Here is a 24,628-nt window from a genome sequence, read left to right as displayed (position 1 = left end):
GGCAATGAGAAATGGACAAATAAATTGTCCATTACCTTCCTCACAGACCTCGAGGTTCATTTGACTTTTGTGTCACTCTTTTCCTTACTATTGTCTCTGCTCTTCTGCATTTTACCCTTTCTTAGATAGTTTCCCAGAGGTGCTGCCAGCTCAGCTGCAGGGCTCAGTGGAAATGTGGGAGCTGGTTGGAACTGTCTGTTTCTGGCACAGGGCAGCCCCAATCATCTCCCACTTTGGGAGACATCGCACCCCCCAAAACCTTGCCATTAGTACACGCTCTACATGAGCTGACTGCCACCTTCACAAGTAGTTCACGTAGGTCCAGGAATATTGGTGCCCTTTTTGTACATCATGGGGAACTTGGCTTTCTCACCAGGAGACACTGCAGCATTCCTGTCTGGGAGGCTGAGATCATGGCACTGCTTCCATAAAGTGCTATTTCTGGAAGGAGAAAGCAGTGATCATCAGGGAGGCCATCTTCCATCTCAATGTGACCAGCTAGCACTATTTGGGGTCTGCCCCTGATTACTGTGGTTCAAAAAACTTTTTTGGAATAGGGAAGACAATGCTGTTTTAGACAAGCTACCAGACTATCAAGCAGCACAGCAGAGAAGCAGCGCTTCCAAAATGAGACATCTTGTATACAAACTGCTTATTTTGGGCAGCTTATTAGACTTCCTTTTTTTATGCAGAGCACGAGGAAATTTTTGGCAAGCATTACCCTGCCCAGTCCTGTTGGGGTCTCCTCCCCCTGCCATGTAGCCCTGGGAGAGGGGCCCTGAGGGGACAGGCACGGGGTTTCCCTGCCCCTGGTCAGCCTCGTTCCCCATTGGTTGGTTTGTGTTCCCTGCGCGGGCAAGGACCCTCAGCCAGACTGGGACAGTTCCTCGGCAGAGCTCCAGCCATGTGGCTGGAGAAATAAACATCTCTGAAACTTCTACCAAGAATCCGTCCATATATATTTCTTTTCCACGGGACTCCTGGTTTGATATACACGTGTTACAGTAATCCCCGCTATAACAAATGGTGGCGAATTGCCGGCAAGACACTGATCCCTAAGGACAGGAAATTCGTGAGTAAAAACCACTCTAGATCTCTCTCTTCTCACCTTGATTTGGATATTCTCTCTGGACTATGGAAGAATCGTGGGAAGTGTGGCTCTCTGAGCCACAGAAAAAAATGTATCTAGAAGTTAAAGGAATCCTTGAACAACAAAACAAAAAAGTATTGGAACCGGGAGATCTAGAACATTTTTTTAACTGGCTTTTCAAAAATTTCTTCTATATTTCTCGAGACTTACTTTTTGATATTGAACCTCCTGGAACTGTGAAATGGTACAATGTAGAAAACAACTATGGATTTATAACACGAGATGATACAGGGGAAGATTTATTTATCCATAGAACTGCCATTAAAAGGAATAACCCTAACAATTACCTGCAAAGTGTAGGAGATGGGGAAGTTGTACAATTTGATATAGTGCAAGGAAAGAAGGGTTTTCAAGCAGCAATTGTTACTGGGCCTGGAGGTATTCCCGTCAAAGGCAGCCGTTATGCACAAAATTATAAACAATATCCATCCCAGCAACTTCCCTACCCACAACCTACTTTCCCCTTTTACCCTATACCCAATATGTACCCCTTCATAAGTTTACCCCATCCCCAGTTTATTCCTAATCCGTTTTTCACCCCATGGCTTCCCTATACGATTCCCTTTCCCTACAATTCCTCTCCAATGCTGAGGGGGGGATGAAAAGGGGGAGGGAAGAAATTAAACCCTCTCCTGCCTCAGTTTCCCCACAAAGCATGCCCGGAGAGTTCTGTCTCCCTTCTGTCAGCCCTAAGATGTTCCAGAGAATCTGTTTGGACATTTGAAGACTCAGGAGGGTGGCTTGTTTTGTCTTGAAACTGTTCTTGTTATGTTTATCCGGTTGTTTTCATTCTCCTTTTATTAAAATAAAACGGGTGAGATGTTGGGGTCTCCCCCCCGCCATGGAGCCCTGGGAGAGGGGCCCTGGGGGGGAGGCACGGGGTTTCCCTGCCCCTGGTTAGCCTCGTTCCCATTGGTTGGTTTGTGTTTCCCTGTGCAGGCAAGGACCCTCAACCCAGACTGTGAGGGTTCCTCGGCAGAGCTCCGGCCATGCAGCTGGAGAAATAAACACCTCTGAAACATCTAGCAAGAATCTGTCCATATATATTTCTTTTCCACGGCACTCCTGGTTTGATATATGTGTGTTACAGTAATCCCCGCTGTAACACAGTCCCATGCATGATCTCAGCCTTATACCACCTGCTCAAAAAAAATAACTTGCTAGGTATGATCAGACATATAAGGAACTTAGGAAATAACCCTTCTCCTGAACTGAACCTGAACCTCTGCAAGAGCTTACATGCTCCTCTCCAGAATGTTCTGTGTATCCATCCAATAGAGGCTGAAACCAAGGTCAGTGAGTCAAGTGATCTTTGGTAAGTGACTTGCTATAAATAATCATTCTTGTAGTGAGAAAAGAAGCAAATAAGCTGGTTAAAATTATGGAAAATAGTTCTGATTTAAGACAATAAATAAGCTGGAGTTACAGAGAATAGTAATGGAGTTACAGAGAATAGCACCCCATTTCAAGAAGAGCTTTTCACAAGTCCATGCACAAAAGGGAATTCCAGTCATGAAGTATCAATGACACATTTAAAAAGCTAAGTAGAAATTCCATTATGCAATAAAGAAATTTTCAAATCACACTGCAGACAGGATTTAAGTGCATACATGCATAATACATGCATAATTCTGAAGTATCTTGGCCTCTCCTGGCATCCCAGAAGACTCAGGCACTTGGTCCCCTACCTTCCAGCATTTGGTCAGACCAGCTGCTGTGCTGGCAGTTTTAGTGCTGCAATCATGCTGTCTCTTCCCATTAACCCATATCATCACTATGAGCACACCATCAGGAGTAGCAACCTTCCTTCTCATACGTCTCCCTTCCCTACACCATCTCATGTCATGCAAAAGAACAAGATGTGATAACATGGAAATATCTACCTACAGTTGTCACGACATTTTTCTGTTTCACTCCTTCATTATTGCCAACAAAAATACAGAATTTGGCATGGGTTTAGTTGTGGATACTGATTAAGTATCACTTAAGGATGAGACAAGGACTGTGTTTGGAGGAGGCCCTAATTAGGGGTGATATGCCAGTATTGATCCTTGTCTCTTTCACAGCTGTCCAGGACACTTACCACTTACTAGACTATTACAAGACTTTCCATAATAGTAAATTAAATTGTTCCAATATTCTTTGCCACAGTTATTTCTTTGATCAGCAGTTTTATAAAATATCGCAGAATGCTTGGCAGGATTTTGCATTGGGCAAATAGCTATTTCTCAAAAACCTATCAGGCCTGGATCAGAATTGTTATGGGCCAATAAAGTCTGCTTCATTGGGTTTCTTGGCTTCATGGCAAAGATGATTCCTCATCCCATGGCTGTGGGTTTCTCTAAGGTCTCTCTCACCTAGAGAGCGGATTTGTCTTTCTTGAAATCAAGAGGAGGAGTTTTGGATTTTTGAGCTGGGTCAAAAAGTTAAGATTTAATATGAGACTATTTTTTAGCCTGTTACAGAATAATTATGGCATCAACTCTTGGGTATTGTCATTAAGGATTCTATGGATCTAAGTTCGTTATCCATCCCAGTGTTAAGCTGGGCTTGTAGGACCTATTTAAATAAGATTCACTGCTGCTAGGAAAACTCCTCAGGACATTTTTTGGTAAAACAGACCCTTTTCAAAGTTTTTCTATTTGATACTTATACCAAATGATCAGAATATTCTGAATTTGCAAAGCTTACAGTGTAATTAAAAATCTTTAAGAGTGTTTCCTTTGATATTAATTTTGTGGTTGTTCTGGAATGAGCTTTTTGTCTTTTGGAGGTTGCCTATGCCATAATCAGCAAGGTCAACATATGAATTTTTATTTATGTACAAGAGGTCTCCAGTATCATTCAGCAATGTCAATCATAAAACAAATTGTTATTAATAATAAAGTCTTGCTGACTGTTTGCTGTACATTGTTCTGCTGTTGTGCATTTTGAGGGTTGTTTATTATTTAGAGATTTAGTGTAGTTCACTGACTGAAATAATCAACCTCCTGTTGATGGAACTGTTGAGCTGTCCAGAACTTTATTAGAGAATTTTCTAGGTCTAGAAAGTATAAGGCTTTTAAAGTTAAAAATAAAATCTAGGCTTTATTAAAATAAGTAGTAAAATACTTAATATTTTAAGTTTAAAAATTTTATTGATTCTGTCAAAAGTATTATAAAAGGATTTATTAGCAACTCCTACCTGTACCACTGCAAATGAGTTCTTGCTTTAGGTTTAATGTCAGCTAACATGGTGATTTCCTGAGTTGTTGCTGGCTCTCCAAAATCCACTGTGATCCTTACAAAGTTTATTTCCCTTACCCTGGAGTCTTACCTGGTTTTTTTGTGCTACCCTCAGGGGCATCTCAGTCTCCTTTGTGAACTGCAGACTCATATCCTTGCCATCTCTATGTCTCTGTGACCCCTTGTCATTTTGCAGGGTATGTTGTGTGGTTTTTTTCCTCTGAGCATACTCAGCTATTGCTGAGGTAAAAATCAGGCAGAGATCTTTTCCTCTCCCATGGGATCCTTCCTAACCCAACCTTCCCAAAAGAACAAGAGTGCCAAAGCTGAGAATAAGCAAATTAAACATATGATGCCTGTCATAGGGTAGGTTTGCATTTCTCTTAGGCCGATTGTCTTAAGATTTGTGTGGGATCACACATCTAGGCAGTAACAATTGCTGGAAACGTCACAATACAGCAAATGCCTCTTTTCATGGTATCAGTACCCAGCAGGAAGCTGTAGCTCAGCTGGTCAGAGCATGGTGCTAATAACACCAAGGTTGTGGATTTGATCCCTGTACAGGCCATTCACTTGACAGCTGGACTCAGAGATCCTTGTGGGTCCCTTCTAACTTGGAATATTTTATGATTTCTGTGATTATGGCCATGGAGTGGGGAGTAGCAGATGTTTTATTTAACATAAACACTTTGATAGTCTTGCTCGAAGTAATGTTCCAGAGTTTGGACTGGTACCTTACACTTGATTTGAAATCTCATCTACTTAGGCAAGGGCTGCAGTAGCAGATAGTACATGATCATGTTGTGTTTTGTTCTAAGAACAGGAAGGAGCAGCTCTGATTGCTCTAGGGCTGTCGTGTGGGAAGGCAAACAGAGTTCCTTGGAGAGATGAGGGCACTGCACCTTCCATGCAAGTAAGCTGAGTATTTGCAATGGGAACATCTAAAATGCTGAATGAGGTCATGAAGGAGTAGTCCATGAGTAAGTGAGGCAGAAACAGCAGGGAACGGACTAAAAGACTTGTGAACTTGTTTGCAGTCAAGTTCATGGACTTGGAGGTGGCATGGCCTGAGACAGGCTGTGTAGCTAGGAATACACAGAAAATGAAAGAAAGCTGCTGATAAGTAAACCTTCTGGGATGCTGTGGAAGGAGGGAAATTTCTTTCTTAACCTTTTATTCCTAGCTTTGCCATGAGATTGATGTAAGTTTTCTCTACTTAAAATTAATCAATTATTCGAATGTATTATTTTGTGTTATGGTAAAGCCTGGATTTAAAGATTTTTAAATACCTGAATTCATGTCTTTTGATATGCTCAAATTGCTGAATAGGTGGGATAATTCCGCTTTCAGAATCTGATTGATTGATGGACTTGTGATAGTTGTCTACTGCTGCAGACAGTCAGATTTCCCAGCAGGCAGACTCTTCAGTGGAGAATTTAATGCCAACTTCTTTGCTTCTTTTTTTTTCATTAAAATTTTCTTCTGTTCCATCAAGTCACTGTAGTTGTCTATGACTAAGAACATAAATTTTTTTGGCTACTGTACATATATAGGAGCTACAAAACATTATAGTTACTAGAGTAGGTGCTTGGTTTAGACCCATAGAAACAAAGCATAATGACTCCTTCTGCTGACATGACCTAGTATTGTACAGAAAGGACTCCAAACAAAAACATGCTGAAACTCCAGAACTGAGGCTATAATTCTGAGACCCCAGCATTGAGCTGACAGGTCTGTAATGGAGAAAATGCACTTTTCTTGAATTAAGTTCCATTTTGCTAAATTTTCCAGGTGTTGATGTATGGAAAAGAAACATACAAAAATATATGACTAAGAATGGCTTTTTGACTACTGTGGTGTTAGACTTGACAGACTTATTAATGTGAGATGATTTACAGGCAATTTCAGGTGAATTCTTCAGACGGAAAAAAGAATTTTCAGTGATGATGAATATAATGCTGTGCAATTGATTTTGTGTGCATTATTGATAAGACCAAGTGCTGTCTGACAGTAATTGCATATTATTGGTGCTATTTGTTAACATTTTACATTTAAGCAGAAACTACACAGTGATGTGACTCTATGCTATTTCCATTATTATACACTGCAAAAGTATTAAGCTTTCCTGGAATCACTTTTAACTACTAAAGTAGGATCATGATGCATAACTGCTAAAAGAAGAGATATTTTGAAGAATATATCTGTCTAGTCTTAGCATATTGACATGGTATCAACAGTTCAGGGTGATTGTTTGCTTTCAATTTCTGAATTTGAGAAGGAGCATCTTACTTTAAAATAACTGGCATTTTAAGGAAAAAATACATCCATTAATAAAGTATATGTATGTCCAGTTAGTACTTGCCTTAGAGTTTTCTGTTATCTTTGTTTATAAATACAGTCTATGGTTGTACCCTAAGGTGAGACTTCCAAGACTTGATAGAAAAATTGTTCTTTAAATTATTAAATGCATTTTGTGTAACTGAACTTGTTACTTGGTTTTGAATATCTCATTCTCAGTGAAAAAGGCTTAATTCTGCAAAAAATTAGTCATACAAATAGTTCCCATGAGCACAGCCCCTCTGAGATGACATCTAGATACCTTTTTTCTTTCTAGATATTAAGTATAGCACATGGATATTTTATTTCTAAAATACAACTAGTATTTCTGTCTTGGTTTGGTGAATTATATTAAAAAATCTTCCTGTGTTTTACAGATGGAATAGATTTTGTCTGATATATACATATATTTTTAACATTAGCAGTTATTTTTCTTGATCTGATTTCCAGGTTCCCCTGGACCATCCAGTGATCACAGCAGTGGAACTTCATCACCTCTCTTTGACAGTGGCTTACATTTAAATGGAAACTCAACTAACACGGTATGCAAATGAATAATAAAAGCATGGTGTAAGCTCTGTAAGTTCTTTTCCTTTTCTGAACTTCAAAATGATAGAGTAAGACTACCCTAGTTTTGTTCTTGTTGTTTGCTTTGATTGATTTTTAAGTGCTTATACTGTAAAATTCCGTACTTACAAAGTCGACAACACATGGCCCTGAACTGCTATGTTTTTACTCTGAGACAGCTGAGAAGCTTGGAAGAGTGAACACAGTAAGATTTAATCATTGTTTAGACATGAATTCATGTAATACTTTTGTCATACTTTGTTGTAGTATTGTACTGATTAATTTAATCCAGCTAGAGATGCTGAAATGCAGGTGGAATTAAGAAAATAATGTAAAGTTAAATTCTTGAAGCAAACTTTTTTAGTAGGAAAGATAGGGAGAAAAAGAGAAAGAAATGAAAGAGGAAAAAAATGTCACTTTCTTTAACCCAGAGGATATTCAGTTCTTTTTTCTGCAGTGAGCAACTGTGATTAAATTAATTGCAGCATTGTGGGGAAAGAAAAGAAGTTCCTTTCCCCAGGAAAAATGGTAGTCACCAAAGCCAAAGAAGACAGGATGTCTTAGTAGGCAAGAGTACTGTCCTTTCAGTAATGAAGATTGAAGATGTAAATACTAGCTGTACAAGGACGTGGACCTTCATGCTCAAAACCTGTTTGACACCTAACAAATCTCAGCTCTAGTTTTTCAGTTGGATATAAAATTACACAGAAAGTGAAACATTTGGAAGAAACATAAAGATTTCAGTTATAGGCTAGCTGTGTTGAAATTAGTTAGAATAGGAAGGAATTTGGGCCCAGCTAGAGTTAATTAAAATAGTTAAGAGAGCTGGACCTGAAATGGGTTTTAAGATGTTAGTAACTGATGACCAAATAACTGATGATCTGTCATTTGTACGTTTGCTTAGCTGTGCTTAGAACGAGGAATAGAAACATTGATAAGTTGGTGTAGGGAACAAGGACAATTACCAATTTCCTCCCTTGGTGGGTACCCGTTCAAAAGTCATGCAAGAGGAAACTTAAGAGGTCACTAAAGTAATTAGGATTGTTAAAGTTCAGAGAGGTGAAAAGGTCCAAATGAGGAAGATGAGTTACTTCATGTTTTTAAGACCACTGACCCAATTCAAGACCACCGACTCAATTCAGAACACACACTATGCATGCTTAATGACATTTAAGCTCATTTCCATACAAAGCAGAGAATGGGAGGTGTTAATGTTATGAATATGTATTTGTATTTTGGATATTCATAATTTTTGTAAATAAAAAGCTTTGGTTTTGCTTGGATCGGGGCCTTGCATCTTAGGGAGCTATCCCACGCAGTGCCTGGCCCCAAATAAAACATGCACTTTCTAACTCTAAACTGTTAGAGAGTTTTTGTCCGTCTCAGTTGGATATCGATATTAGATTGCTCTTCATATTTTGGTAAATCAAAAGAATACCCAGTGAATGAACAGAAGGCTTCTCTGTTTTTGCTTTCCTTCTTAGACAGTGATGTCAGTGTCTGATGCTTACTGTACTTCTCTCAAGCTTTGCATTCTCTGAGCACTATCTCTCTATACTACTCCTTAAAGCTTGTTTCCATCTGTTAAAAATATATTCATATATGATAATAAAAATGCATTATGTACAATAAATAAATAAATAGAAATATGCTTTTCTGTGCTGATACCTGTACCTTAGTGTTTGGTGTCCAAACTGGTCATAGATACAAAAGGTTTCATGTTTATTTGTTTGCAGTTATCCAGATGATTATTACCTTTAATTACTTGTACTGTTGTCTTACTAAACAATCCAAATCTGTCCTCAGGGTCCAGCATTCTGAAATGTCTGTCTGCCAGGTGCTCTGAAGGCAAAGAAAGTCCTTTCTGCAAAGAGCTTACATTATGAGAAGAGGGCTATGGCCAGTGATTGCACTAGCACATTTTACTAAATTAATGCCTACTAAATGCTAGAATTAGTATGTCATGTTAATTTTTAATAATCATTATGACTACTGTGGGAATTAGACACTTTGAACTTTTCATATTATACAAATACAAATAAGTGGCTGGAATTTTGTAGACTTGTAGCAGAGTAATTAAGAGTTAGTTGCCAAGAGAGCACACAAAAGACTGGGTATAAGCTTGAAATATAAGCAGAAAAACACAAAGTAAAAAATGGTGTAATTGTAAGGTACTTGGTTGCTTTTATACAGCACTTAATTTTTCTGAAGCCTGACATAAAGTCACATGAAGACCCATGTATGCAACAGACACTATGACCTAGAAGTGGAATAAATCTCTTGATCTGAAAATCTATTATTCTCTTGCAGAGTATGAAAGCAAAGTAACTTTGAATTGACTTCCAGTTCACAGTGTATCATTTGGTTATGTAAATTCATAAAATTATTAACGTAATAAATACAAAAAAATATCTCCCTTAGAGGTACACAGTGGTTACTCTCGTGAAAGTAATCATCACCATGTCTTCCATTTTTTGCTGAAGAGAAAGGTAAAATAGATGGACGCAGCCAGCTGCACTTTGTTTGGACTGCTGCTGTGCTGAGAACCTTTATGAAATGAGATAAACACACTGCAGATAATTTTTCCTCAATTATTAAAATATGAAGTGACTATTTCTTTTTCACCTCAGTGAAAAATAGTCCAGACTTCTTGTTTCTGATTATACCTCTCAGAAATCATAACAATAGAAGCTGGAAAAAAACTTTTAAATAACTCCTTCCTACTTCACTACAGTAGAATTGTCAGGAAAATTTTTTAGACTGAGATGTTTGGTTAGATTTAGCTGTGTTTTTCTAATTCTGATTAGAGTTGATTGGGACTTTCACTATGACATTAATGAAGTAAATGAAAGCTATCTTTAAAAGTCTTATCTTTAATTAATCCCCACTGTCACTGCTAATCTTTTCAGCAGTTATTTCTTCTCGTATTTAACATTTGATCATCTTGATCATTTCTTCTACACAGAAATTTCCCAGTGAAGTTTAAGTCACATATGGGTTGAGTTTTGATCTGGTTTTTTGTTTGTTTTTTTTGTACTTAGAGTCTTAACAAAAGCTGATGAAGGAATATAGCATTGGAAATGCAAAGAAAGTCTTACTGGTTGCTAAATAGATGGATACTGAACAATATTTGCTGCTTTATGGCATCTAGTACTAGTTTAAAAAATGTCCACTTAAACCATTGAAAATTAATCTGAAATTCACACACCTTCAAAGAAGATGAGTTCAATTTTTTAAGTGGGGCTCAACTAAATCCAAGTCTGTTTTCACTGGAAAAGAAGTGAAAGACCAATACAGGTCAGAAAAAGCTTACGGCTACTTATCTTTGAGAAAAAAAGTGCAGCAGGATCACAATGGAACTAGTATGCCAAGTAGAAAACAGTAACTTGTATTTGTGAGGTATCTGGTTTCAGTTCTTAATTATGCATATTTTCCCCATACACAGCTCTTTCATGTGAATAGTTTGTTTTTTACAGTTCTTATGAATTTGCTCATTTTGAGTTTGCAGTAGCAGGGAACAGAAAAATGCTTCGGAAATATAGCCAAATTTGTTATTTTTTATTAATTATTCCTCATAGAAATTGATCATTTCCTTTATCCTATTCAGTTTTCTTTTTTTTTTTTTAATTACACTTAAGGTATTTTGAGTTCCTTTGCTTACTTGATGGATTATAAGGAGTGCTTCATCTGACTAGTCACCAGGAATCAGCTTTAGGGAGAGTTGGTTTGCTCTGTAGGTTGCACCAAGTGTTGAGTACCTTTTGTTTGCACAGATAGATAAAAGAGTTTTGAGGAGTGGTGTAATTTATTAATGAATGATCCTCTTCTGCTTGGCCTCTGATTCAGGAGTACAGTATGAGAGCTGCAGAGTAATTAAATTTGCATTTAATTCTTAGATAGAATAATCTCTTTTTTTCTCATATTACCTGTTCCTCTGCATGTGTTTACAAATGTGCACAAACGGACCACTTCAGGTCAGAACTAGGTTATAAAGAGAAGTTAGAAATTTGAAACTCTCTTGTATGAGCATACAAAATTATGGTCATTTCTCACCTGTTGCCAATCTGGTGAAGAGAAGGAGCTGCCATCTCTCATGTGTTTCAGCAGGGAGTATCGGAAGTCCTTGATTAGAGGGAAATATGCATGGTAACATGAGGATGAAGACTAGATGAGGAAGCTGAAGTGTTAGAGGAAATGAAAGCGTGCGGTTTTTTGGGGTTTTTTTTAACTAGAAAGATCCTTCTACTGTTTTCCCAAGTTAGTGTTTGATTACTGTTCCAAATACGGGGTCCTGGTAATGATCAGTGTGAAAGCAGAGAAGCTTGTTGTGGTGATGTTTCTAAATTTGATGTTAGCATACATGAACTCTGGCAGTTCAGGTACATGTGTAAGTGGTGTATAGAGAAAAATTATAATAAAATTGCGTAACAAGTTCTCCTGCTAAGTTGCAACCAGTGTCTTTCCACTAGCTCCAGCAACAAATTGACACTTACTGAGTTCATAGAGAGAGAAGCAAGAGTCGAGGCTCAGATTTATCCTGAGGAGTGTGCAGACTGTGTGAAGTTCAAAGAGTTTCCCTAGCCCTGAGCTAATTTTTCTAAGCAAGGACAGCATGCCCCATTTGGGGATATAAACAGCTGCCAAAAGCTGGCTGTAACAGTTGAAGTTTGGGTACACTTGCATTTATAGTGTAAAACTACAACAATCTCAACATCGTATCTTTTCTTTTCCTTATATATATTTAATGTTGGATTTTGATTTCTGACTGCTCTTGTAGTTTTTGAGGAGTCATAATTACTTTCTGCTTTTTGTGCTGAGATTTAATATAAGCTACTCTCACCCCTGTCCCCTATCCCCAAAGGAAGAACATATCTGGAAAGATGTTCCAGGCAAGGTTATTGAGGTTACTTGAAAACCAATTACGTACTAGCTCAAGGGAAACAAATTAATGAAAAAGGTGCAAGATTCTGTCAAATAGTCCATATGTATTCTCTAAAAATAACTTACTCAGGCTTGTACCCCATTGGTTCATAATAATCTATTGGCACCTAGTAGCACAGCTGTAATGAAATATTCATTAATATTTCCATTGTAAATCACCTCTAGAGAAACTTACATAATTGAAAGGGTTTTAATTTGTTTAATTTGAATAGTAATCCAATTGATAATCCAATTGATTTAAGTGCATAGCTATTGCAGTGAATAAGGTAGTGTGAGTCCCTAACATGTACTGTTAAACAGGCTCTCTATGTAAACTTCGTATATAGGTGCTCAGTGTCTGCAAACTCATACATTAATTAAAAAGAATTAAATGTCTTACAGAGCAATCATTACATTTCAAAAGCATGTATCTGATGCAGCATTAGAGTTAAAAAGTGGGGGTTTTTTGTGATAGGAAAGGAGGGGTTGTTTCACATGCTGTTTCACCTTCCTCCCATTTAATTAAGCATCTGTCAATTAAAATATTGTTGAATAGAGCTGTGTAATTAAAAGCTGCTGCTTTCACTGAATTTTGAAGACATCATATTACAAGTCCAAATTGCTACTTCACCTGAAAGAGCTTGTTTCCTCTATAGAAGCCTTTATCTATTGAATGATTTGGTGATGCATACTTTAACAGATAATTACTGTCTTCTTAAAACTGTCGCAGAATTGTGCACCTGCATCTAAGAATTCCATTAAAAGTAAGTAAATACAGACCCTCTCCTGAATTCATGCTGCATCAAAGGAATGCACAGGTATTTTGATATCATAATTAAATCCCTCTGACTTCTGAGACAAGTTGAAAGCTCCGACTCCTATTTACAGTAGATATCACCATAATTTGTTTTTTTGGCTGGGCATCACAAGAGTTTCACTCATGCCTCATTTGGTATTTGTTGTTCAACGATTAAAGTAAGCTGATGTGAGAGTCTTTTACTGCTAAATGGAGCAGTCATGTTTTCTTCTCCAAGCAACATAAAGCCCCTGCTTCTTGCCTGTCCCTGTAATAAGTATTAGCAAATGCTCAGCCTTACATAGGTCAGATCAGTTCATCGATATACAGAAAACTACCTATGTATATATATATACATACATTTCAGTCACAGACCGGACTAAAAACTATAGAGAGAGCATATTCAATTCACTCTGAGCTGAATGTTGCTGGGCATTTTTGCAAGAAATTATGTAACTCTAATTCTCTTTCTTCAGAATAAGTGTAAGACAAATCTGTCTATTTGCAAAGCATATTATATTGAAGGGGTTTTTTTTGAGTATGCTGAAACATTTTTAGTAATGGAGCTTTGACAAAACACACTCCGGTTGGCATCAAAAAGGTGCAAGAAAGCTGGTTTTTTATAATCTAAAAGATTTTAATGAAATCCACTGAAACGTAATGGTCAATGTTTTCAGTTATAGCTTAAGGCAATGAAGCTATGCCAAGGTATTTTAGCATTTCAGAGTTTAAGGCATGTCTGGAAGACACTCTTAGTCATATGATTTAGTTTTGGGTAGTCCTTTGAGGAGAAGGGATTTGGACTCGGTGATCCTTATGAATCCCTTTCAACTTGAGATACTCTATGGTTTTATGTTTCTATAATTTAAACCGCAGAGTTGTTTAAATTTAAACCATCAAATCACGACAACAAGGAAAATATATCAATATATAAATATCAAATATATTAATGTTGCTACCATTTTCATATACATATTTTACAAAGAGATATTTTATATTCTTTTCAGAAATTCTCAGCAATGCTCACTAAAATGGAAACAGCAACAATTACCATGTGAAATAAATAACAGCATTATCATTATCATCTCTTTTTGAACCAGTATCAACAAAGATAGTAATCAAGATTAGTCATACCTCTTACATATGCTTGGTAGAAATACGTTTGTGGAAAAGGATCAAGGCTTAATGATGCACTTTGAAATATTAAATCCTCTAAAGCAGAAAATGGATAAATTCCAAATTATCAGTAAAATGTTGTATTTTTTCCTAATGGATATCACACTTGATTCTTATTTCATAAAGTGGTACAATCATAGACTCATTTAGGTTAGAAAAGACCTCCAAGATCATCAAATCCAACCTGAGCTTAACTTAGAATGGCCAAGTCCAGCACCAAACCACATCTCTAAGTACCCTTGTCACGTGTCTTTTAAATATCTCCAAGGATAGTGACTCAACCATTTCCCTGGGAAGCCTGTTCCAATGCTTGACAACCATTTCTGTGAAAAAATTTTCCCTAATGTCCAACCTAAATCTCTCCTGGTACAACTAAGACCATTTCTTCTTGTTCTATCACTTGTTATTTGAAGGAAGAGACCAACCCCTACCTGGATACAGCCTCTTTTCAGATAGTTGTAGAGAGCAATAAGGAGCCCCCAGAGCTGCCTTTTCTTCAGCCATTGGTGTTCTTGGCCACCTGGGCAGACCCTGGCTCATGTTCAGCCACTGTCAACCAGCACACCCCGGTCCTTTTCCACCTTTCCAGTGACTCCACCCCTGGCTTGTAGCACTGCAGGGGGTCATCATGATCCACATGGAGGACCTGGCACTTGGCCTTGTTGAACCTCATACAATGGAAAGAGTCTGTCCAGATCCCTCTGCAGATCCTTCTACCCTCCAGGAGATCAACACTCCCACCTTGCTTTGTGTCATCTGCAAACTGACTAAAGGTGCACTTGATCCCCTCCTCCAGACCACCGATAATGATGTTAAAGAGGACCGGCCCAAATACTGAGTGCTAGAGATTACAACATGTGACCAGCTGCCAGCTCCGTTCACCAGCACTCCCTGGGCCCAGCCATCAAGCCAGATTTTACCCAGTGATGTGTGCACCTGTCCAAGCCATGGGCTGCCAGCTTTTCCAAAAGAATGCTGTGGGGGGCAGTAACAAAGGCTTTACTGAAGTCCGGGTAGATAACATGCACAGACTTCCCCTCATCTAGTAGGTCTTGTCATAGAAGATCAGGCTGGTCAAGCAGGACCTGCCTTTCCTAAACCCATGCTGGCTGTGCCTGATCAGCTGGTTGTCCTGCATATGCCTCATGATGGCACTCATGATGGTTTCTGGTGAAAGACCCATCCAGCCTGGCCTTGGATACTTACAAGGATGGGGCATCATTTGCCAAGTGAATTAACCCTGCTTCAGCCTTCCTGAAGCCCATGTTTAATGAAAAAGCTATACCAACCTAAAATAACACTGTCTGCTTTCAAGGTATGGCCCTAGCAGAAACTGGAAATTAAATTACTACAGAGGGTTCAGAAAGACTTTCTTCTGATGACATGATATTTTTCTTGCATAAATTTAAAATCAATGACAGTTTAAAAGAAAGTAAGGTAAAATAACTGAGTTTCCCAAACTCTGCAAATTATATGTCACAAAAAGATGAAAAATTGACACTCCCAGACAGCTGGGATCTTTTCCCTTCCTTTCTGTGGTCTTAATGGAAACTTAATTATGGAGACACATCTGATTATGTCTCCCCATTAGTGGTAGACTTTCTGGACTTATTCTACTTCTTGGAAGACTTTTTAGTTGCACCATAGTGAGTTGTTTTATAGTTATTTAAGAAAGTGACAAAGCACTTGCCTGCAATGTCATTCATAGGTCAGTGATTGATCATGGGATACAGAGTCAGGCCCTCCTCCAGGTCAGCAGCATACAGCTGTCCCAGGTAGGTAGTGATTATGTGTCATTACAACTTGATTCTTGTTCACTGTTCTGTCAAAACCAAGATTTTTGTGTTCAATCCATTTCTTAATGGACAGGTGTTCCAAGCAAATTGGCATTAATTGGCAGCACTGTTGGTGACCTCTGCAGAAAACCGAAGGTATAAAATGAATGAGAGCATAAAGCCACAGTTGCAGAGATGATCTCTATTTTAGTGCTTTGGAGGAATGGTGTGGAGAGTTTTCAAGATGAGTAGCACCAGCTGTTTAGTAGAGAAATGGCTTGAAGGTCAGTCAGCTCAGTGTACTGGGTCAGACCAAAGAACTATCTAGCCAAAAAACTCATTCCCAGCAGATGCCCTCAAGAGAGTGCAAAAGCAGAGGAAATATGTGTAATTGTTTATAGCGAATAATTCCTGCACCTCCTGTGACTTCTGACATAGGTGCTTCCTGAACCAGTTTGTTATGTAGACTAACACATTCATTCTCTGTTTTTATCCTACTTTTACTTCTAATCAATACCCCTGCTTCTTATGTGAAAATGGGAAGTGAACCACTGTTCCTTAACCCCTTTCTCTTTTATTTTTTTACATACCTCAGTCATACAATTCCCTCAGCAGTTTCTTTTCCAGACTAATGAATCTTTGTTAACCTAATTGTTCAAAGACAATTCTGCTCTTTTCAACATCTAAATTTCAAGATGTAAATTTTGAGTGGTAATCACCTGTTCATATCCCATTACAGTAGGGGAAAGTTAATACTGTCTTTCTTCATGTGCACTGCTATACATTTATTTACTATATTTTTAGCAGTTCTTTTATCTCTCAATCATTCAGTAGAATGAGCTTCTTCCGCAGCTCTTTCTCTTGGTTTTCTTTTCATCATTTTTTACTGCTTGTTATTCATAGGAAACTTGGTCAGTCTGGTGTTCACCATCTTTTCGAAATCATAAATCAATATCCTGAACAACCTTTGTAACTGTGGGAGTCCACGGATAGTAGCCTTCTGCTCTGTTTTCCTTGCTACAGTTTAGATAGTTATTAATTTGATAATTTCATCATATTCCAAAGCAAATCAGTTAAGAACATTTTGTGAGGGATAAATGGTTTTCTGAAACCCAAATATGCCTCAACAATTGCTTCTCATCTATTAGCTAACAGTTTTGGACAACTCTAGAAGATTTGTGAGGCATGTCCTCTGTTCGCAAAAGTTGTACTCGGACTTGCTTCCTCCTCAGTTTCTTATTTTTATCCATGTGTTTTGAAGAGGATACATCAAGGAATCTCAGGCTGAATTGTTAATAGATTATAGGTTCAATAGAACAACATGAGCTTCTGGTCCTATGATAGTGTTTTGTTTCTATGCAATGGTGTTATGTATGTATGCCCTGTTTTGTCCTTAAGATGAAGAGGGGTAATTCCAACTTTGTGCTCTACCATAAACTGGTTAGTAGAATACAGCTTCATAAGAAATACATATTTGAAACTTAGACTAGTCTGACCCCTTCATATCCTTTTGCTGTTCTTGGCCATTAGTGTTCAGATCATGCAGGAGGGTTTCTGCAGCTATAAGTAGTTTGGAACTGTGGGAAAAAAATAAATTGCTCCTTCTAGTGTATTTTTCAAATATCAAAGCTTTGAAATTGTGTGGGGAAGACCCATTTGCTTTAGGAGTTTATAGCAGTTTTAACAGTTTAGCATTCTGACGTGAATATTTCTATGCTTCAATTTCATAGCTTTGGGGTTAATAGATTTTTGACCAACTGGTGTTGGCCATTTTTTCCCCTTCAATTCATTAACCTAATGAATGGCTGTGATGTACATTTTCTAAAATTCTAACTTTTACTTACATTGAGATACTTTTTCTTTACACTTATACCCTACTGAAGCATTTAATTGAAGTGTAAGGGACTCAAATGGAAACATTAATTTGTCTAAGTGATTAACTCATTAATTTTTTTTGCTGCCAAATGCTCTTAAGTTACCTAGAATATTACAGAATATTGTTCAACAACCTGATAAAAGAAGTACAACTAATAGTTCACAAGTAAAAGAGATTTTTGTGTTTAAATTTTCTAGATGTTTTCTGCATCTTTAGAGTTTAGAGGGTTGGAACAATAGATGATGTTGCATGAATTTTTATGTTCCTTAATTTTCTCATTCTTTGTTTTACTGATTTTAGTTATTTTCAGTGATCATAATCAAGTATCTATGTTTGACTGCAATAAGCTACCTTCTGTTTTATTCCCAGGCATTTCAGTTTCCAGACAGACAATGTTAGATTATGTTGATCCTTTCCAACTTCAGATTGCATGGGGTTCTGTCAATTATTTTAGTTTGTGCAGAATTCTCTACTATGTGTCAGATTCTTCACTGTGATACTAATAAATTTATTCTAGATTTTGAAGACACCTTAGCCTTTTGTGTCTAATTTTATAAAAAAAAAATTACTCTGTGGACTTGATTATGAAATATTCGTACTGCAAAAACACCAGGTGATCTCAATCAAATAAAAGCTGTATGGTTCTAGGGATAGCAAATCCCTGTTCCCAAAAAGATTGCTGTCTGAAAGTTTCCATAGTGTTACCAACTCCAGAAGTTTCATTACAAATTTTTCATTTACTAGGAAAGTGTACTTCAGTCACTGTCTCAGTCATACGGTCAGAATGTGAAACTCGCCATTTTGATTTATTTAAAGTAAATAGAAAGATCAGCCCTTGCTGACGGCAAGAAGGAGCTTTAGGAGGAAAAAACAATCCTAACTTCTTATGAGCAAGAAAAAGAAATAGACAATTCCCAGAATGCTTTTTATTTTGAGTAAATTTTATGGTTTTTGAACACTGGGGCATAACAGACTTGAAGTTGGGTCATTCTGTGGTTTCTTTGCTTTTGTAAATGCTACTCAGTGTATATTTACAGGTCATATAAAAATAACCAGCTATCAACTCTGTTCTCTACTGGAAAATTCTCTGCACAATGTGGGACAAAAAATTTTTGTTCAGAGACAGCACAATCACCTAACTTTGACCTAAATATATATGTCTGTCAATCTTTCTCGGCTGCCTTTCTGTAATTTTTATTTCTATCTTTACAAAAGAGTGAAATGCTCAACTGTCATGGAAATGCAGAGCTATAAATGCCAATAAAAATATTTCAATATATCATTTTCTTGCATTTTCTAAGAAACTCCTAGGTTGTTCTATTCAATGTTTAATAAGCATTTTTAAGCTCACAATGATTTCCAACATTTTCTAGTCCGTTTCCATAATCTAATTGATTTTTGCCTGTAAACACTATTTTGAAATCATTTGCAAACAAGCCCAGTTACCATCATTTTTGGGCACTCTTCTGTACTTTCAGTCATTGATGCAATTATGTAACCTCTGGATATTACTACACAGGCTAAAAAACTACATATTCTGCAAGTGTATATCAACTAAGAAGTATGTGTCTCTGCAGTTTTCTGAATATTTTAGTGGTAGTGGTCCTGTGCCAAATTTTAAAATTTCGTAAGTATTTTCTTTTAATCATATTTCATTCTTGGTGCTGTTGTGCACTATTTAGTTGCAGGATATGAGATGCTACACAAAATGGCAGGCTGAACAGTCTGTATATAAGCTCTAGGTTAGGTTTGAGCAGACCCTGTTACCAATAGCTATATATCCAGTCTAATTCCTCTAACTTAATTTGCATTTGCATACATTTGATTTAAGGGTATTTTCTTTTGTTATGTGAAATTAGTAGATTGTAAAATATTTATATTTTCACTAGACATCCTTTACTGCTTACACAGTTTCAACAATCTTGCCCTTCTAGTAGAGGCATTTGAAGAAAGACTTCAAAGATAAGATTTCAGAATTCATCCATCTGTAGTATGATAACACCAGAATGAGAATTTTAAATACACTGTTGAATGATATAATAGATAAAAGTCACAATGCACAAATAAATTTTCTAGAGTGGTATTTAATTAGGATATTATTTATGTCCTTTTCTCTGATGATTGAAGCATGTAGAAGATTTGTACAGAACAAATCAATTTAAACTACAACTGTATATTATATTGCACTTAGAAAAAATTTGTGGCATTTATGACTAAAAACTGTTTCCTTTCTAATATCAGTTATCAATATTAAGAAAAATTTAGATACGTTTAATGTTAAAGTAATACTGAAATTGCATATAAAGTAATACCAAAAATTTCAAGGTAGGTAGCATATGAGTTTTCATTTCTCTAACAAATCCTGAGTTTCTTGAATACTTTTATTGTGATGATTATTCACTTCTGAGATGAATAGAGCCATAGATGCATATTCATGGATTTTGCACTATACTGTTTTATAAAATCTCCTAATGTTTTTCATTTATTCTGCACAGGTTCCATCATCACCTTCTTCACCCATAGCTAATGAACCAAAATACGAGAAGCGCTGGCTAGACACTTTATCAGTTCCTCTGTCGATGGCTCGAATCTCGAGGTACAAAACCGGAACAGATAAATTAAGGTTTGTGATCTAAGAGGGGAGGCACTGGGTTAGTTAGCTGTACATAGTGTTTTGCTGTGGATTGTTGGCTTTATAAGAATTGGGTGGAGATATGAAATTCTTATTAAAAACTATGCAGTTCATCTTTTCCTAAGATTAATGGCAGGCATGGTGATTACCAAAGATAAGATAAAGCTCTTACAAATATGTTTCTGTAATCTGTTGTGTCTTGGAAATTCAGTTAGCATCAGCAGCTAGTACAAAGGTTGATCCTGGCGTTACTTGAATTAATTTTGAAGCTACTACATTTCCTTCTGTATCACTAATAGGATAGTCCTATATTCCCCAATTTTAATATTGTCAATTAACTCTCCTTTTTTATTATAAATGATAACACAGTGCACAATCATCATGCCTGTGCTATCATGTCATATAGATACATTTGTATCACTGTCATACAGAAACTCATACGGATGAGATTTTGGCAAAGTACATGGTACAAAATATTGTATTTTTGATCATATAGTGTTTTTGCATCTCAGAGACATAACTATTGATTCATGAAGTAACTGTGGAATAGGATGTCAGAGGCTATTTTACTGGGCTTCAGGAAAGATGAAAGCAATAGTTTCAATAAATAATATGCTTGAGAAAAGTTTAACACATCCCAGCATACAAAAGCTTTTTCTGCAAACCATTCTGTGGTACAGCTGACTCAAATCTATCAGTAATTGTAGGCCAAGCAGTCCACAGTTCTCCATATATATCAGAACAGGAGTTCATTCACTGTCGTTATTTTCCATGGTCTTTATCAGTTGCCCTATGTCTATTTGCCTTTAGTACATATTAATGAGATAATTGGAATCTCTAGTGAAGCATCAAGGCACAGGTCACCTGCTAGCAGGAGGCACCAGTAATTAATGCGAATACCTTTCTTGATCTGTACCAGATTTTTTACCTGTTTCCTAAAAATGACCTGAAAAGCATTATTTTTCTAGTAGGATAGATATGCTGCTTTAACTTATAGCAATTCATCTTCTAAGGCAGTTGGCAGCAGCCTTCCTGGACTTTTGCATCACAGGTGAATAATAATAAATTGTCAAGAAAAGTTCTTCCACAGACTTTGTTTGAACTCCTCTTTTACATAGTGTCTCATCACTTCCTTCACTGCTTTCTTTCTCCCTACTTCAACTGACAAGTTTATGCTGTCCAGCCTTGTCCAATCTATCACAGACCTCCAACCATTCAAGACTTAGAAGTTCTGTGAATTAAGTAAACAAATCTCAGTGTTCACGTTTAGGTGTCAACTTATCATCAGTGTTCTAGAATCCAAGGGATAAATGGAAGAGGACAGAACATTTAAAAACTCTGATTTCAGTTGTCACTCTGATAGTTTGAAGCACTTTCTCTCCTGTGCTGTGCACTTTACACATTAGATGGGGAAATCCCAAGGGATTCCAGTTCCCACAACAGTAGCTTGTGTATTTTGAGAATTCTGTGAAGTAAAACATCTTCAGACCCTTCACTGGGTCTGGCTAAGATGGAACTAATTTTTTTTATAGTACTCCATGTGGTGCTGTTTTTGGCTTGTGACTAAAGCAATGTTAGTAGCACACCAGTATTCTGGTTGTTGCTGAGCAGGGCTCACATACCCTCAAGGCTTTCTCTTTTTCTTATTCTGCTCCTACATAGTGAATAGGCCCAGGGGTAGGCAAGAATTTGAGAGGAGGCACAAGCAGGGCCAGTGACTCAGACTGACCAAAGAGATATTCCATGCTGTGTAACATCTTTGCTCAGCAATAAAAACCGAGCAGAGAGGGCTTGGGGGGAGCTAGTCATCTCTCAGAGACTGACAGGACATCATTCTGCTTGTGAGAGATAGTGAGTGTTTGCCTTTGCATCATTTGTTTTGTTGTAATTTAGTTAGTTGGGTTTTTTCCCTCTTCCGTTTGCTTATTAAACTACTTTTATTTCTGTTTGTGAGGTTTTTTGCCCTTCTTATTCTCTCTGCTGTGCCTCTGGAGAGGGCTGGGGCAGCAAATGGCAGTGTGGATGCTTGGCTGCTGGCCCAAGATCAACCCATCACACATATATTTTCCTTGTAAGATTTGAGGAACTTAGTGGTTTCAGTTTTAGTCTTGGAGAGACATATTCTCTTGTGATGTATCTCGCTCCCATATATATTTAGTATATATATCACTCCTTAATTACTAGTGGGTTTCTTTATCACTGTTGTATACACTTGGAAGGAAGATGATATAATTCCATACAGCATTCCGCCATCCCATGATACTTTACTTCTAAAGTAAGTGCCCCTTGCTTGTTTTGGTGAACCAACAAAAACAGCTATATGAACATGAAAGGAATACTGCCTTGAGGTTAACTGTGGATGAGATGTTTCCCATATTCTTACTAAAGGTGTTTGTTTTTGCCTGAGGGACACCAGACTGCTCTTACCATGTACTCTGAAATGCATGTACATATTTTTACTCTTATCCCACTTATATCCTTTTTTACATTTCCCCATGTTCATATATGCATAACATCCAACACTTGTCTTCAGTAATTGCTCTCTAAAATCAAATTATCTGCTTTGCTTGAAATAAAACTGTACTATGTACAGTATCTGTAAATCCAACTTCTCTAGATAAAAATCACACTTTCAACCGTATCTTCACATCTTTGTTCCCTTTTACATTGCAGCCATCAGTCTAAAGCCATTAGAGTGAGTCCAAATTCATTCCCCTGAATGGATCACAGATCTTTCTGACCAATTTCCTAATTTTGCCATACCCTGAATATTTACTTGGAGTCTATTCGCATGCATGGGTTGACAGCATGCCTGTTTTTCCCATACTGCATGAGTCCACGAGTCTGTCATACTTGTAGCTTTTTGTCTCCCTCATGTTCTTTTTCATAACTGTGGTTTTTTGCAATGCTTCATTATGTTTAATCCACTCAATTACTGCAGTTGGTCTTGCAAAGGTGCTCTGGCATCAGAATAGCCAGATTACTTTTTAAGTCAGTGTTGTTGAATTATTGGAACTATCATCTGTAATTTCACATACACAGCTGTGTGCCTTCTCCTCAGATAGACGGGCTGTATGAAACATCTTTTTCCCTTCTTCCTACTTGAATTAAATTCAAAGAGATCTGTACAATTCTTTGTCTCAAAAAATTACCTATAGTCCATAGGCTTTTGACATAACTTTTTAACTATGCAAAACTTATGGCTTTTGAAGGGTTATTAAAGATTGTCTATCCACTCAGAGGAAAAGCACACTCTCCTTTCATCAATCCTTCTTTTTCCTGATATAAAGACATCTTTTTCAGCTGTGGAATTCTTGCAGTTGGCTACAGCAGAACTTCCCATACTTTTGTTAGCATACTCTGATTTTTAAAAATATATAGTATTGTTTAGCCTCTGTATAGTACCTGTAAGTCCAACTACTCTTGCTGTTCTGATATGGTAAACTGTTATCTGCCAGTGTGGATAGTTCCTCTGACCTCATTCACTTTAGTTCTCCCTGATGTTCAAGATTGTTTCATATTTTTAGCATTCTTTTTCTGGTAGTGTAAGTAACATTCATACAACCTTAGATAAAGGAAAAACTTGTCTGTCCTAAGGTTGGGCAGAGTCAGGTATTTTACTGAAGGCCCTATTTTTTTTGCCTTTCTTTTAAAAAAAGACAAAATATTGCAACGTATAGCACGTCGGCATCTTGCTCAATATTAGTTTTTTAATTAGAAATACCTTACATACCTAGAGTTGTCTGTTAGACTGTAGTATACGTCTTGTGTGCTTTAGATCAAATCTAGTCTAGTCTAATCAGATTAGGCTGTATTATTTCCTTTGTGCTTAAACTGTGTAATTTAAATTCTTCCATACTTCAGCTGAGTTTTCCGGTAACTTTGCCAAAAAAAAGGCATACTTTCAGCATACTCTTGTGTCATGAGATGGCCAAAATCACATGTATCTGTTTGATTCTTATTCTTTTTTCATTTGAAGAGAAAGGAGTTGACTTTGCCTTTTCATTTGAAATCATCATGACTTTTTATTGTATTTTTCCCAGGAAATCTTTAGACTGTGACTTAATGACGTAAGAATATTTTTTTCATATATTTTAAATTCTATTAACACCATATGTATTAACAGAAACAAGAGAGAATGGGATAGATATTTTTCTTCCTTATGAAGGAATGA

At 37.1% G+C, this 24,628-nt stretch overlaps 1 protein-coding gene across 1 annotated transcript in view; it reads left to right on the top strand.

The window, feature by feature from the left end:
• SNTG2 (syntrophin gamma 2) overlaps positions 1 to 24,628 on the top strand; it is a 193,383-nt gene that overhangs the window by 107,008 nt on the left and 61,747 nt on the right. The window contains exons 10-11 of the mRNA XM_042032748.1: positions 7,163 to 7,254; positions 20,318 to 20,445. Of these exons, the coding sequence (XP_041888682.1) occupies positions 7,163 to 7,254; positions 20,318 to 20,445 (220 nt within the window). The remainder of the gene's footprint in view (positions 1 to 7,162; positions 7,255 to 20,317; positions 20,446 to 24,628) is intronic.

This window comes from Corvus kubaryi, unplaced genomic scaffold (genome assembly GCF_017639235.1).
Source record: "Corvus kubaryi isolate FWS band 111438036 unplaced genomic scaffold, C.kubaryi_AGA036_p1.0 37354, whole genome shotgun sequence".
Classification (NCBI taxonomy): Eukaryota; Metazoa; Chordata; class Aves; order Passeriformes; family Corvidae; genus Corvus; species Corvus kubaryi.
Note: the sequence above shows the minus strand (reverse complement) of the source record. Positions and strands in the feature narration are given on the sequence as shown.